The sequence below is a fragment of the Carassius gibelio genome, chromosome A2, assembly GCF_023724105.1.
Source record: "Carassius gibelio isolate Cgi1373 ecotype wild population from Czech Republic chromosome A2, carGib1.2-hapl.c, whole genome shotgun sequence".
Lineage (NCBI taxonomy): Eukaryota > Metazoa > Chordata > Actinopteri > Cypriniformes > Cyprinidae > Carassius > Carassius gibelio.
In genome coordinates, this window is record NC_068372.1 from 29,297,597 (window position 1) to 29,314,762 (window position 17,166).

At 34.7% G+C, this 17,166-nt stretch overlaps 1 protein-coding gene across 5 annotated transcripts in view; it reads right to left on the bottom strand.

Annotated features, from left to right (window-relative positions):
• The window catches only part of LOC127937933 (microtubule cross-linking factor 1-like), a 52,827-nt gene that overhangs the window by 30,988 nt on the left and 4,673 nt on the right, over positions 1-17,166 (bottom strand). For all 5 annotated transcript variants that reach the window (XM_052534320.1, XM_052534316.1, XM_052534315.1 and 2 more), the window contains exons 2-3: positions 14,459-14,683; positions 14,176-14,334 (exon numbers count right to left, since the gene is read on the bottom strand). In XM_052534320.1, coding sequence (XP_052390280.1) covers positions 14,176-14,334; positions 14,459-14,683 — 384 coding nt within the window. The remainder of the gene's footprint in view (positions 1-14,175; positions 14,335-14,458; positions 14,684-17,166) is intronic.

A 17,166-nucleotide genomic window follows, 5' to 3' on the forward strand; every position in this document is an offset into this window, starting at 1 on the left:
TGCTTTTCTTCTCTCATCCTCAGTTCTCTGGCCCTCTTACATTTGCACGATTATCTAATTGGAAAGGGATTACAGCATGCTTTTTCTCTGCAGCCTGTTTGCATGTGTTTCCAGACTGATGTAATGTAACGGGTGTAGCTTAGTGACAATGCCTGATTAAAAAAAAAAAAGCTGCTGAAAACCCAAACTGAACCCTCACTGTTACTGTTGAACTACAGTATACATTCACATGGAGTATGGTGAAAATACTCAGATAATAAACCTGCAAAAAAAAAAATCTCAACTGTTTCTCCTAAACATGATTATATGGAGAACAAATGAAGTCTACTGAATCTGCAATCAAGTCAGAATGCACTCATTTCCCATCAACTTTCACCATGATTAAATAATCTGAGCTGATGAATGTATCATGGTTTCAGCAGTTAATGTTTTAAACAATAACAATGCAAATGCAATGCAGCAAATCAGTATATTAGAGTGTTTTCTGAAGGATCATGTGCAGTGCAATTCAGCAGCGCAGGAATAAATTACATTTTAAAACATATATTAGAAATCAGTTACTCTGAACTGTAAAAATATTTCACTGTTTTTAGGGTATTTCTGATCAAATAAATGCAGTCAATGTGAGTACAAGAGATTTCAAGACTTGAATAAAATATTGTACCAACCCCAAACTTTTTTTGAAAGTATGTAAACCGTAACATCTGAGCAACTAAAAATATCGCATAGCAAAAATGTCAACTGGTACAAGAAGAGAAAATCAGGAAGAGGTGAGCTGCATGACAGCTTGTGCTCACAACAGTAGTGCGTTCAGGCTTAGATAATCACAGTCGAACTACAGTCGACAAATCCTGCTGCCTGGCCTCCTCCCAAATCAGATCAGCTCTCGTCCTCTGATTCACTACATCCACAGACGGACAGCTACTGTTCAATCCCACAACACAGACCAGTGCATCAGGATGACACTACAACAGATCAGATCAGCTAGAGTAGATACAGTACAACAAATACAAGTATTCTAAAGAAAAAGACATGACGTGACAAGAGAGAAATCATGTTTTAAAGGTATTTTCTCCTGAACATTCAATTTATTCCACCACAGGAAATACATAAATAACAATAAAGATTCAAATTCCCCCCCTCACAATTTTTTTTTCCTGCAATTGTGAAAAAAATTAATAAATAAAAATAATTATATATATATAAACTCAGAATTGCTTGAAAAAAAAAGACAAAATTGTGAGATTTAAAACTCAAAATTGCAAGAGAAAATTATATCTTGCAATTCTGAGAAAAAAAGTCACAATTACCTTTTTTATTTTTTATTCTGTGGTGGAAACGAGCTTGAATGTTGCTGATAGATCATTCATCATCAATTATTTTTGCTCTTTTGTTTCACTTTTGTTGTGAAAAGGCATTCTTCACGGTATAAATTCAATCAAATGCATTTGTACAGAGCTTTGTCAAGTAACATTGTTCCAAAACAGCTTTAGAAAAATATTTTTACACAGTGTTTTCTCTTCCATGTTGACTATTTAAAGCGTTTGACCATCTGTATGATGGTGAATAAAGGCTAGAATGTGTTTTCGAGGGACTTTAGTTGTGTGTAAGCAGTGATGAGTGATGAAATTAGCCAGAACACAGTTACACACTTGCTCTATTCAGCATGAGCACAAAGCTTCAGTCATCTGTCTCTGCTGAAGATAGAGGTTATTCTCTCGCCCTAAAAACAGACTGTAAAGTCAGACCTCAGCTGATCTCAGATCAGATTGTGTAAATAGGTTTGGAAAGGCTGAGGTTGCATCTACAGATCGGGGATCAGTGTTCTGGAAACACTGCGTGAGGTTCGTGTCCATCTGCTCTCTCCTGCAGGAGGTCTTTGTGGATGAAGCAGAACACATTCAGTCATTCTTTATTCAACACTCAAAAAACATTTCAATACACAAATTAATGAATCTGCACAAAGGAAGAATCTGGCATTCAACGTTTTATTTATATACATACACACACACACACACACACACACACATTTGCATTTCCTACACTATTTACACAAATACATATCTGTACATGGAAGCATGTTTCCACCACAGAATTAACAACTGAAAAAGGTAATTACCAGATTTTAACCACACACTTTTTTCCCTTGCAGTTTAAACTTTTTTTTTTTGCCACTTTTGAAAAATTCAGAGATATAAATTCAGAATTGCAAGACATACACATAAAATGGTGAGATATGATAAAATTACAGATTTTTTAAACATAAACTCATAATTCTAAGATGTAAACTGAATTGTAAGAAATAAAGTCTTAATTTCGAGTTTACGTCTCGCAATTCTAAGAAATAAGTCAGAATCTAGAGATAAAAAATATATATTTGATATAAAAAAAAATTATAGAATTTTTATCGTTGAGATTTTTTTATATTTTTATGTATGCATACTGTATCTAGACATCAAATCTTATATCAGAATCAGATTTACTATATAAATCACTGCATACAGCCTTCATAAATAGAGGATGGACTGAAATGCATCTAATGAAGGTTGACTGATATCTAATATCTAGTGCTGATCTAACCTGAACTGACAGACTGACCGACGCTGCAGTAAAACAGAGGTCACCCCAAAGTCACAAACACATCCCTGGAGAAACCCTCACCTTCTCTTCTGATCCCTGTGCTCCACTACACTCCACTAACAACAAATACTGTGAGGATCCGACTGGAATACCATGGTATTTTAAAGGGGTCGTAAAAATCATTGTGTATTTGGTGTAACAGAATATGTTGACATGCTTTAATGTTACTTTTCAGGTAAAATTCAATAAACAGCAGGAAAGATGCACAACTAGAAGATGCAGTGTCTCAAAACACATTTACATTAATGCATTTCATCTACTACAAAAAATAAAATAAAATACGAGACTCTCTCTAAGATGGGTTTATGATATAATAAACTCATTAGGTTTTAGCATTGCTTTATACAGAAGCTAAAGAGAAAAAGAAGGCTAATTAGTCAATTTAGAACATTTTTTATTATTTCAAAATATCCTCATATAAAGGGGCAAAAAAGAACTAAAAAAACACACAGATATATTTTTATATTTAATATTTAAAAATTGCATTTTTATTTTTACATTTAATATTTTTAGGTAGTTATTAAATATAAATGTATATCGATATAAAATATAAATAGGCTTTCATATTAGTTCTATGAATGAAAAGGTCTCCAAAAAAACAGCTAATAGTTAACATTTTTGTGGCACATTTGCATATTGATTAATTGTAAATGCATAGAGCAATCCTTCAGTTTAAAAAGTAACATTGCAACCCCAATGTAATGGTTTCGATTCCCAGGCAATGCATGAACTTAACAAATAATACATTATACAATAATACAATAATTTTTTTTAATATCATATTTAATAAACATTTAAAACATATAACATATGGTTTCATATACTACAGTATGCAGTTCCAAGTATACACTTCACAGTATGCAGTATACCACTATTCCATTCCCAACACAGCCCATGAATTCTTAGTGACTGATCTGATTTCATTAGCATTATGTATATGATGATAAGACTTGTCCGCTGTCGCCAGGAGACCCGGAGAATCCTCTAAGCCATTAATCTCTGTCTGGGATTCTGTCTGGAAAAGTCAAGGGACCCTGTGTGTATCACCATCCCCACACGGGCCGCGCACACAGTCCCAGAGGACGTTCCGGACACATAAGCAAGCCATCTCCATCACTACAGAGAGCGTCAAACACAATGGAAGCTCTTTTAAGATCTCTCATTTGGCTAGAGGGATGCTGTGGTCTCCGGAGAGTTGGGAATGCGATTGTGTGTGTGTGTGTGTGTGTGTGTGTGTGTGTGTGTGAAATAGAGAGAGAGAGGAGGGATTTGTCTGTGTGCAGCTGGTTAATGAGAGGCTGTCTCTGCACTCAAAGACAATTCCTCTCGTCTCGCTGGGTCAGTGGGTTCCCTATTGTGAGTGGTTAATAGGGGGGCGGAGCCTGCAGTCAGAGGCGTCTGACACTGGGCAGCTGGAGAGAGATTACCTCTGTGCTCAACTAATGTCTTCACAAAGACCTGCTTCTGGAAATCTGGTTAGCTGTTTGAATGGAGGAGGACAGAAGCTTAAAAATACATGCATTTAATGCACTTATTTAATAAAAAATGCATTTCAAGATTTTTTCAATGCAAACTATGTTATATGCATTATATATTATTATCTCATTATAATATTTGTTATATATAATAAGATAGATAGATTGCACACTATATATTATATAACTAATGTGCAATTTATTTTAATTTATAACATATAAAACTGAAATTATATGACATAATACATATAATGCACACACACACAACTCAAATTTCTACCATTTATAAAAAGCGCTATCTATCTGTAAAAACATTTTAAAAAATATTGCATCAAAAATTTTTACAAATGTAAGTGTATGTACGTATATATGTATTCTTATATATGAACTGCTCAACATTTAAAAATATGTTTAAGAAATTACAATCCAAATTATTCAAATGCATATTTAAAAATTATTTACATATAAAAAATATATTAAAAGATGTTAATAAACAAATAAATATTAACAAATATTATAGCTCATTAGCCTAAAATCAAACCTAATATAGAATTAAAAAATATATTGTAAACAGAGCACTACATCAGATTTTAGCTGATATGATGTCACTAATATATCAGTTGTTTTTTTTCAGTGGCTTTGAAAGTGGCTCATCCTGTCAGAACTATCCGTTAATGAATTTAGCGTTTGCTCTCAGGCGCCTGATCCTTGCCACAAAAAGAAGATGAAGGGAAAACAACAACAGATCTTTTTCCCTTGAGACGTCCAGTTAAGCTTTGCATTGTCATTCTGAGGGCTGGTTAGAGGGATGCCATCTGTCCTAACAGACGAGCAGGAGAAGTGAACAGGATGGAGTCCACCTGGACCACTTCTGCATCTTCACAAGGTCATTAAACACACTGGGGTTAAGGGAACGTGAGCTGTGTTAACCCGTAGTGTCCTGTTACTTATACATGGTGATCTGAGCTTGTGTTGACATAGATGATATCTCTAATAACGCAGCTTGTTGAGAAGTTTGCTGTTCCAGATCAGATGATCACAGATGATGCATACAGACTGTGGAGCATCACTGTGAATCTAAAACCACCGCTAAAATGCCAAATAATTCTCACTGTGATGCTGTTTTTCCCAGACGAGCTGTACTGAGTCACAGTCTTTCTCTCAGTGCCAAATACTATGAAGTAGTTCTGTCCACTCGAGGGAGGAAGAGCCGGGCCTGGAATAATGTTTTCCTCCGTGCTGCTTTTCCCACACAGTTTCAAATTGCATCTCTCACAAATGTGGCCAAAAAGGTACATGCAATATAAAAGGTTATGCTTCGTATTGCTTGCTTTCACAGAACACTGTATCCCATAATGCAATGTGCTTGATTTGACTTGACTTTCCATTGCCGCCAATACAAATTGTGATTTTTAACACGCCTAGATTTAAATGAATCATTTTAATACTGTTAAGCCTGACATAGAAAATAATAACGGAACAGTTCATTGAACTTTTAGGCAAAATATTATGTGTTTTATGTTTTATATTTGATCCATCAGGCTTTTATGGCTCATCTAGTCTGATATAGTAAGAATATGAAGAGAAAAAATGGTCAGTTTTATTCAGAGCAAAAATCTGCAATTTGGTGCAAATGTTGGAGAAAAAATCTGAAATTCTGATGTTTGTGATAGCGGTATAGCAGTTACATACATGAATTGCTAAATCTCACTCTATTTCTCCATTAAGATTTGAAGATGATATTTAAAATCTTAGTTTTCTGAAAAAAAAAATATATAGTGCAATGCAACAGAGCTGACCTGATGATGATATTTAATAATTGATTTTTATAAAAATGATGTCTGGATAATTAAGTAAAGCCAAGCTGCTTCAGTCAAGTCAGTGATCATCTTGAAATATTACTAATGATATAAAAGTTATTCTTACAATCACATATAAAAATCAGTCAAGATTTGACAGCAGAAAGAATATCTATTTATTTTTAACTTAAGAATTTTGATTTTATAAAAAAAATGATTGCAACCCAAGAAAAACAATGCATATAAATACTGAACATGTGACAACAATGTAGCAGACTACTGGTTGGAGCATTTACTCTGTATAAATGTGTATATTTTACAAGCTATTTACAAAAACAGTATGACTTATATACAGTGCAGTATTCAGTACACTAGTAATGCATTGCAGACACAGTCAGAGAAAGAGATGAAAGCAATGTAGAGCGATGAGAGTCAGTCACACACACTGTATCTCACAAAAGTACGTCACAGACACTCTCAATATAACAGTCCCAGAAAAGGACAACGAGCGTACATGTTGCATTATTTTTAGAAAGTGGTAATGCTAGGTGCTAACGTCTGAACAGAACCTGCAACATTTCTTTCAATTAGAGACAGAATGTAATTAACGACCCACTGTCATGCTTTGATAAGAGGCACGCTGCTTTGAAGATTAACTGTGTTGAGTAGTTTAGTTTTTGACTCTCTTCACACTGAGATCCAAAGCCATTTTGCCTAACTGGGACACTTTTCATTAATGCTGAATTAAATTAATGTGCTTTAATAAGGATAAATATGAGAATTTGACTTTAAAAGTAACTCTGGACCTTCATTCTGATTGTGGACACACAATTTCTTTAGAGATCGTTAGCGAAGTACGATATTAACATGGTTTTTGGTTGTATGTGAATGCAAACATTTCTAGCTAAGCAAAAAATACCCAATGATATATATATATATATATATATATATATATAAAAAATACTAATGTACTTAAATAGTACTGTAAAAAATAATAATAATAAAATGTAAAAATACTGTGGTATTATCATTATGACCAAATTTATTTATTTATTTTTTGTTAATTGTTGTTTATTTTAAATAAATTGCATAGGTAATTTTTTTTGTAAAGGTGTTTAAAAATAATACAACTAAAATAACAATAAAAACAAATATATGTAAAATAAATAATTAAATAATAAATAATAATAATCTATTAAATATTTGATTATTATTTTTATTAATAATTATTACATATTTAATAAAATGAAAAATAACAACCAAAAAAAGTGATTTTATAGAATACCAAATAAAAACTCTTTTTATACACCGTTTATGTTTATTTTAGTAGCACTAAAAAGAAAGGTGTTTAAAAATATATATACATATATATTTAATAAATAAATAAATAATAAAAAAATGTATTTCTTCTCATGGCTAAAGATCAGACAATGCTGTTCTTAGAAGTCACATTTCAAAACTATAAATACAGTCGCCATTTAGTGCCACTGTACATATCAAAATACCATCTGATACCATACTGTACTGTAGTAGCACCAGTGTTTTGTAAGGACTCGTATAAGATACTGCCTCTGATTCACATACTGAAGAGAACACTAAACAGAAATATTGTGCTAGAGATATTGAGCACACTATTATTTGTGTGGATTGGATTGAACATGCACACAGAGACACTATTTAGCCTGGATCTTGTGTTTTTTACCTCTAAGCAAAGCAGCGGAGATTAAAAGAGCTGTGCTGAATGTTTATCTCCTTCAAATATATGAACACAGATTAACATACAGCAAATTAAATATGCTACTTCTAATATTAAACACTCATCCACCATGAAAACACACACACTTGATTCTTAATTGCTCTTGATGGTCCTCAGCAAGCTGATGTTTAATGCATCTCTCAGAGCCCTGCTGAAAAGATGGCGTATATTCAAAGATGGTGATTGCAAAATATATTTTGTTAAAGATAAAACAAAGAACTACATTTCAGTCTGTTCTTCATACAAACCTAATGCATTCCTGCATCTCAAACCAGTAAATAACATAGTGATTCCCAGGGAATGCATGAAATCATAAATTGTATACTTTAAATGCAACATAAGTTGCTTTGAATAAAAATATTTGTCAAATGCATTAATCTAAACGTCATGTAATACAACAAAATATGAAAGCGTTATTTTAGCATCAATTATATATTTTAAGTTTTTATTGATATACATTTTCTATATATATTTAGTATTTTATAAAAAATATATATATGTTTTTCATTTCCATTTCGATTTGTTTTAGTTTTAAAAACCCTTTTCTCATTTATTTAATAATCTATATAGTCCTTATTCATTTTTAATTAGAGAATTACAACATCTGAAGAAACCACAACAATATTTGACCCCAAATATGAAAACAACAAATATTGAGAACGATTTGTCTTTTCAGTGCACTTCTGTCATTTTTAATAATAAGTATTCGTGAAAGACATTTTTGTGCAATATTTTATAACATTTATTAATGAAGATTCAGGGTAACGTGAAAGTGTAACATTTCAATGTAACTGGTTGCCGATTAGCTTAAAAATATTTAAATATCCAAAATAAAAGCATTACAAATAATCAAGAAATGTCCACTATGTTTGCACTAAATGAACACAAAGAAGAATTCAATTTAGTCATATGCACTGAGATAATAAATAGCAAAATAGAATTGCTATATACTGTAAGGGTCTTAAAATGGTATTATGGATTATGGATTTATATTTCTTACAAAACAGACAGCTTAGTGTTAAAACACCTTAATGGTGGATTTGTTTATCAAACATGCAGCTTTCATCTTCTCCAGATGTTCACTGATGGACTGGAGTGCTGTGGATTATTGTGATGTTTTTATCAGACTCTCATTCTGACGGCACCCATTCGCTACAGAGCATCCATTGATGAGACACTGATGCAATGCTGCATTTCTCAAAATCTGATTTAGAAACAGACTCATCTACATCTTGGTTGGCCTGAGAGCGAGTACATTTCCTTCAATTTAGCCCACACAGAGACTTCTGTGAACATTTCTGTGCAATGAAGCACACAGCTGACCGTGTGTAATTTATGTTAAAGAACAAAGAAATATATTCAAACAAGTTCTCAGAGAAAAACGAGGTTGAGAAAGGCTAATTCTCCCAGTGTTTGGACAACATCCTGATCAGCTCTATTTTATGTGCTTATACCCAGTGTTGGGTATAGTTACTTTGGAAAGTAGTTAGTTAGGTTACAACGTTACCATCAATTAAAAGTAATCAGTTATGATACAGCGTTACCTATTCATAAAAGTAACGCGTTAGAGTACTCATGCGTTACCAAAAATTAAAAGCCGTTTGCAGTGGCTCACACACGACAGACATAGCCCCTGGCCCCTTTAAATGCACCTAGAAGTCGTGACTCCCGACAATGAATAACGTCAGTCATCCGACTAAATTAACACTGCAGGATAACAATAACAGGAAAGACAGTCAGCAATCGGCTATTCCACAAGGCGTTTTATTTATTTATTATCACAGAACATATTATTAATCAAAATTCGCACCTAACGTTACCCAGCCCGGGTAGCCTAGGCTACTGTATATTATGAGCACCACAAGATAACTCCTGATTTTTCTTTAACTTTAAATAATGCAGTTATCAAAGTACAAGTATGCTTACTTGTAAACACAACCTTAAACAAGCTTGCAGATTTAAATCCATTTAGAATTGATGAACAACCAGCCAGCCAACGATCTAACAGAAATTAACAGCTGCCTGTCAAAACAAAATGATAACAAACCGAATTAAATCCTTCACTGCCACACAGGCAAATGACAAATCGCTTAATAGCTGAACTAATTATTATTAAAGTGTCACTCACAGTCACAAGCCTAAATTCGCTTTAACACAGTCCTCTTACATTTACTCTTCAAAGTAGTGATTAAAACGTAGCGTTAAATTTGAGGTAGAATTTTTGGCGGTCGACAGAAGCTTTTCACCAAAGCAGAGTGTGCATTTTACCGTTATGTTCTTTTCTTTTTCGTTGACAAATTGAAAATAATGTGCGTACTTCCATAAACCAAACGCTGTCCTCTCTGCTATCTTGCCGGGAGTTCGGAAAAAAAAAAACCCACACACACATAGGGTCAGGCGCAGGGCACAGACGCATCACAGCCATTGACTTTACGATCACAGAGCTTCGGCTCCGCTGATACATCCGCAGGTGGCACAATAGACCTAGGCCTACTGTCTGAAAAAAAGCAGGCTGCAGTCGGGATTTTCCTTTCCTTAAAATAACGGATTACTTTTTTTTTTAAAAATAACGAAGTTACTGATTACTTACGCACGAAACTAACGCGTTAAGTTACACATTTCAGGAAAAAAGTAATTAGAGTACTCTAACGCGTTACTTTGTAACGCGTTACCCACAACACTGCTTATACCACATAATAATAACATTTGAGATTGAACAGAATCTTCTGAAACCTGGAGCAACATTTCAGTTGCATGCTGATCTATCTGAACAACAGGGTTCTGGACGTGTGGTGGCAGTACGGTGCATTACAAATGACAGACGCTCGCACATGAGACGACTCAACTGTTTACAAAAACCTCCATAAACTGATGTCATATCACAGCCTGACAGATATAATATGCCCATCTGAGAGTCTCTCTCCCTCTCTGAGCATGTCTCTCTCTCTCTCTCTCTCTCTCCCTCTCTGAGCATGTCACTTTCTCTCCCTCTCTCTCTCTTGGTCTCTCGCTCTCTCTCTCTCCCTCTCTGAGCATGTCTCTCTCTCTCTCTCTCTCTCCCTCTCTGAGCATGTCTCTCTCTCTCTCTCTCTCTCCCTCTCTGAGCATGTCTCTCTCTCTCTCCCTCTCTGAGCATGTCTCTCTCGCTCTCTATCTCTCCCTCTCTGAGCATGTCTCTCTCTCTCTCTCTCTCTCTGTCAGGAGGTTTCATAACAGCTAGCTCAGTTGGATTAATTCTGGTGCGAGTGCCAATCCCACTGCAGGAACCCGAGCTGACAGAAAACAGCCTGGACACCAGCGATAGCACACACAAAACATTTCTATACAATAACAGCAAAAAGTGAATTTAAATATTTTAATCACAATACTTGTGTATTAATAGTGTATTTCTATTTTCTCCAACATTCTTAATACACAAATGCAAAATAATAATACACAACATTTTAACACATTTTATAATATATATTTTATATTAAAAAAATATTTTTATACATATTTTATATATTAAATATATATAAATATATATATAAATTTAGTAATTTAAATATATATTTTTTTTAATCTTTGAGAAATTATGGAAATTATTCTCAGAAAAAAAAAGTGAAACATCCAAACACATTGCTTTCTTTTTTTGTCACTAACAAGAACAAGAAATGCAGGCAAACTTGCCACAAAATGTCATGCAAGAAACTGAAAACACAGTAGTTCAAGCCACTTTTGATATCTACAGTATTTTAAGCAAGACGGCACAAGAAAAGAGATCTATGTGCCTCAAACCCTGTAAAATGTAAATACTGTAAATCAAAAGCACCAAGCATTATATTGTCAAACACAGACAGGTGGAAACTCTGCTTTGATAATCGTGAAATCTAGAGTTGCACCCTCCTGAACTCTGATGACACTGAATGCTGTATTTTTAGTTCAGAATCGCTCCTTCACTGCCAGATCAGTATTTAGATGCTTACGGAAACAGCATCCCGTCTGTGTAGCTTAACCTCATTCCAAGAAAAACCATCCAAACCTGTGCCACACATGCAGGTCAAAAATAAAGATCTTGCTGATCAAGAACTGTTTTTCACAGAAGGGGTTCTTGAGTTGCTATACGGTTTCTTTTGATATTCAGAAAAACAAAAACAAATACTACTTTCAGTCAAATAATTGGTTGTTCCAATTAATTATTTCCTTTTCCTTTTATTCATTCATTATATTTTTGTATAGTTTTTATGTTTATCATTTGTAAAATATTTGTTTATTATTATTTAGCAATTTGATATTGAGCATTTATTTTAGTATGTCATTATTAATTATTATTAAAGTTATTAATTATTATTATTGTTGTTGTTTTTAAAAGCTAAAGCAAAATACCCAAAAATTTGTTTAAATAAATAAATGTTTAGCTACTCTGCTTTACATACGATAAATTAAACTAACTGATCGATTGATTGATCGACTGGTTTTAAGCTGTAAAGTCTTTGAAGTCGACATGAAACAAAATAAAAAAACATTACTTACATTATGCAGCATTTTGAAATTTAACTACATATACAATTTTGAAACTATTTAAACAAACATGTTTTTTCATAAACACCAATAGACTGTTCACATTAAGACCAGGGATGTGTATTAAAAAGCAAACCGGGTTAGTTCTGATTTCATGTTTGCTTTAATATTTCAGCTAAAGTTTGAAAACGGTTAACGTTGAAACAAGGTTGGCCTCCGGTTTAAACTTAAGGCATGACATCAGCTGGAACAGTACGTCACGTTAACTAAAAATGGCAGTGTACAAGAAATGGCATGATTCTCCATTTCAGTCACATATGTTGTGTGTGGGGCGAAAATGATGAATGGAGAAAAAGTGAAGCTAGACCTTTTCTGGGGCAAGCCTCCAGAGAGACACGCTATAGCTTACAAAGCGCTAACACTCATTTCAACACTTTCTCTCCTTCACACTCATTATATATGTCCTTGTGAGTGTGTTTACCTTTCCAAAATACATGATAAATATTAATGCAAAAATAAAACAAAAATTCATTTACACCATAAAGGCTGACAGCATCCTGAAAAAAAAGTTCACCCAAAAACAAACAATGGCGCTCTCATGTCATGTCAAAAAAAGCAGCTTGAATTTTCTATTCCACAGACAAGAAATAAAGCCATGCAGGCTTCAAACGACATGAAGATGAATAAACAATGACAGGATTTTAATTTTCCAACGAACTGTTCCTTTAAGAAGATTTGTTGTTCCCCCCAGGGCATGAATCAAAGGGGATTCTGGGATACCAGTGCAATGATTCACTGTTGTGATCCTCTGCTGTTTGAACTGCAATAACAAGGGTATAGCGTACGCACATACATATTTGTAAAGCGGATCTAAAATCTGACTAAATCCGAAAAAGGCAATGCAACAGGAGATTGCATTGCCAAAACAGATGCTCTCCAATTCTGCATTTATTTGTTTCAGATTAACCTGAACAACTCCAGAAAAAACTCCTCAGCTTCCAATTACAGAAGCAGAGCAACCACTACGGCCTCTCATGCATTAATGCACAGGACAGCAGACTTCAAAGTTAATGTATTCATCCATACTTCAAAGCAGTTCACAGTACACTAACAGTGGGAGGAAGTCTAACCCTCAGGCCGTCGAGTTTAAGTGCCTTGTTCAACAAAGGTGATCCAGCAAGATTTACATCACAGCATTTCTACAGTCTGAATCATTTCAACTGCCTTCACGTAATATTCTGGGTTATTTATAATTCAAGCACAACAATGCTGTGGAAAACAAGTAGCACTGCAATGAAAACACATTGCAGTACAGTAAAGTATAAATATATATATATTATATAAAACACTTTGCTGTACGGTAAAGTTAAATCCAACATTTACTAATACATCATTAAAATCAAAAGTTGTCTTTAGGTATTTAATGAACCTAATATGTATACTAACAATGAAGAGTTGTATTTTTATAAACAAGTGATAAAAATATTCAAAAATACAAATGTGTAGGATATTTGGGCCATTTTTCACTGTCATCTCAATAGCAAAAAGACATGATTTCACCCTATTGCTCAGTGTTGATGTTACTTAACTATTAATTTTGAGGAAAGCATTAATTTCTGAATGATTTATGCATTATATACGAAAAAGTCTAAGCGCGCCATTGACAAAAACACAAGCTTCACATTTTTATTTGAAAAAACTGTAGCTGCCTCAGGATTTCATTGTAAGTGCATTAATATAAACAGAATTCCTGCTTTTTTTCGTAATCGGATAAAAGGTTGTCCACAGAAATTAAACAGTAAGTAAACAACCCAGAATTTTCCTCTTAATAACTGTTAACCGCAATAAAAATTAAACAGCACACGTTTCCTAAAAGACGCAAAATCGACACACTACTTCATGAACATGCTTTTAAAAATCGCGACTTATAAAATACTTCCTCAATTCAATAAAAGTATGCACTATGGAGAAGTATCTCAATATGTAATAGGGAAGCGTGTTGTACCTCTTTGGCTCTCTCGAGCTCGTTCTGCATGGCCTGTTTGGAGATCTCCAACTCGATGAGCTTTTGCCTGAGCTGTTCGTTTTCATCCTCCGCCCGCGTGCGCTTGTCTTCAACCGTCTCCAATTCATTGTGCAGACGCACAGATACATCTTTGGCCACCTATGGATTGAAGGACATGTTATGTTACTTTGTTTTCATCTCTCATTAGTAAAAGAGTTTAACCAATGTGATCTTAGATATCAAAACACACATTTAACCCCACACACTGCCTATAAAAACACACCTTGAGATCCTGCTCCAGACCGCGCAGAAGCTCTCCGTCGATGTGTCCCGTCTGAGCTACACGCAGACTCTTCTGTTCAGCTTTGCGCAGGCGGTACTGAAAGATCCGGCAGTTTTTGTTGGAGCGGTCCAGTTCCCTTCGCAGTTCCTGGAGCTGGTAAACCTCCTCCTCCAGGTAACTGTCCCTGATCTCCTCCATCTCTGCTCGCAACTCGTCCACTTCATCCTGAAGCAAACCGAATCAGGATTAGAATCAGAATGCACATCAGAATGAAAATCTGGTTTAAAAGAGGAAGAGTAACCGAATCAAGAATAGAAGCAGAACTGGAAACAGAACTAAATTGAAATTTGAATTATAATCAAATTCTGATTAGAGTTCAAACCAGAATTAAAAAGGAGAATCAGAATCAAAACGAAAATCTGAATAAACAGAATCCATGAGAATCATCACTAGAATGAGAATGAATATCTGAGACAGAATGACAATTAGGATTAGAATCAGAATCAAAATGAGAAATAGAATGAACATCAGAATGAGAATCTGAATTAAAAAAGAAAGAAGAATAGAATCATAATCAAGATTTGAAACAGAATAGGAACCAGAATTAGAATGAAAATTTGAATTTGAATTATAATCAAATTCCGATTAGAGTTCAAATCAGAATTAAAATCAGAATCAATATCAGAGACAGAATGACAATTAGGATCAGAATGAACATCAGAATGAGAATCGAGGATTAGAAACCGAAAGAGAATCAGAAGTAGAATCAGAACTAAAATGAAAATCAGAAATAGAATCAAAATCAAAATCAGGGAATCAAGGATACAATTCTGAATCATACTCATTCAGGAGGCTAATTCAAACGGATTTGATTATGAACTTGCACTGAAATTACTTTATTTAGGAGTAAACCTGAATGAACAGCAAAATGAGAATCAGGATTAGAAGCAGAAAGAGAATCAGAAGCGGATTTGGAACCAGAACTACAATGAAAAAAAAATGAACATTAAAATGAGAATTGGGATAAAAAAAAAGAAAAAGAACCAAGTATTGGAACCAAAACTAGAATGAAAACCAAAATCAGAATGAACTTCAGGACAAGAATCGGGATTTGAAACGGAATGAGAATCAGAATTGGTCAAGAACAATGAAAATCAGAAATAGAATTAGGGTTGGAACAAAGGGAAAGTAATACATAAGAACTATAATGAAAATCATAATTTGAATCAGTACTAATAATAAGATAGTAATAAGAATCAGGATTAGAATCAGGTTATAAATCTCTGAATCAATGCTTTTGTTCTCAAAGTCCTGTAAAGTTACATGTAAAATCAAAAGGAAAATCAGAATCAAAATTATGATGAACATCAGACTAAAAGCCAGAATGAGAAACATCAGATGAAAATGAAATGAAAATCAGAATTAGGACTGAATTAGAATTCTAATACGAATCCTAATTCAGGATTATAAATTGATCTAATTTTGCAGTCTAAATGAACTAAAATCATGGTCTGAAATGGTAAGAACAACCTTCCTACTACAATAAAAAAAACGACACGTCAAAAATGAACAAAAAAGAGTGCAGGTAAAGAAACTGTAGTCATCTGTAACCCCCCCCCCCCCCCCGTCATTTGTGACGCCTCATTTCCCAGTAAATACTGCACAATGCCTATCAGTGTAAACAAGGTCGAGGAAGAACGACAGAAGGGCAAGGAAAGACAGACAAACAAAGACCGACAGTTACAAACAGCCAAAACACAATGACCTTCACTGTATGATGTTGGGGACAAAGTCCTGTGACAGAAGCTGTATGGATGTTCCTGTCAAACATGAGTTATGGTGGACCAAACGATTAATGTCATACTACTACTATAACATGGACACATTGCTGTTTATTTGATTAAATATTGAGGCATAAATGCAGTATAGTATTACTTACAGAGAGACAGACAGACAGAGAGACAAAAATAAGAGTGATAAGCACACAGATGCTGTGCACATCTGCTTTAGGGAGACTCCAAACACACGGCCCGGCTCTGGGTCAGGAGGGACGCTTGTTTGCGAACGGCCCCCTGCGAGGGACGCAGCCATTACATGCACAGCTACTAAAGCGGATTAACACAACGTCTTCAGAGATAAACTTATGAAAATCCTGTTTGTGACAGCAGCCGGTCCCTGTGCATCTGGCAAAAAAGATAAATCATTTATGAAATTATGCTAATTAGGCCTGCCTTCATCTACCCAGCACAATGAGGGTGAAGCCTGTGATGTGTCTCCTGCGAGAGTTTGAGGGTCTTTCTGATGCACGCCGGTTTCATCTGATTGATGTGACCTAAAATCAGTTCAAGTGCAGATTCATGGATCTAGATCTTACTCTCCTCACAGTACCATGTAATTCACGAGTTCACACTTACATATAATTAACTGAATATTATAATGCGTATTTGGCGTGCTGTCCGGGGAAGGGGCTCCGAGCTCGGGAATGGCCCGAACCTAGAGTACCCCCCCGTATATGAAAGTGTAAAGTGAACTCTAGTGGAGGAGAAGGGGTGGAGGGGGGATGCTGATAAACCGTCAATAGAGACAGGTAGGCTGATTCAGCTGTATTTATACCCTAAGGTTGATTATCTTGAGTGGTTCCACCTGTGCTAATTAGGTTAAGTATCTGACGTGCTTCTCCCGAACCTTGTTATGAAACTACATTTCAC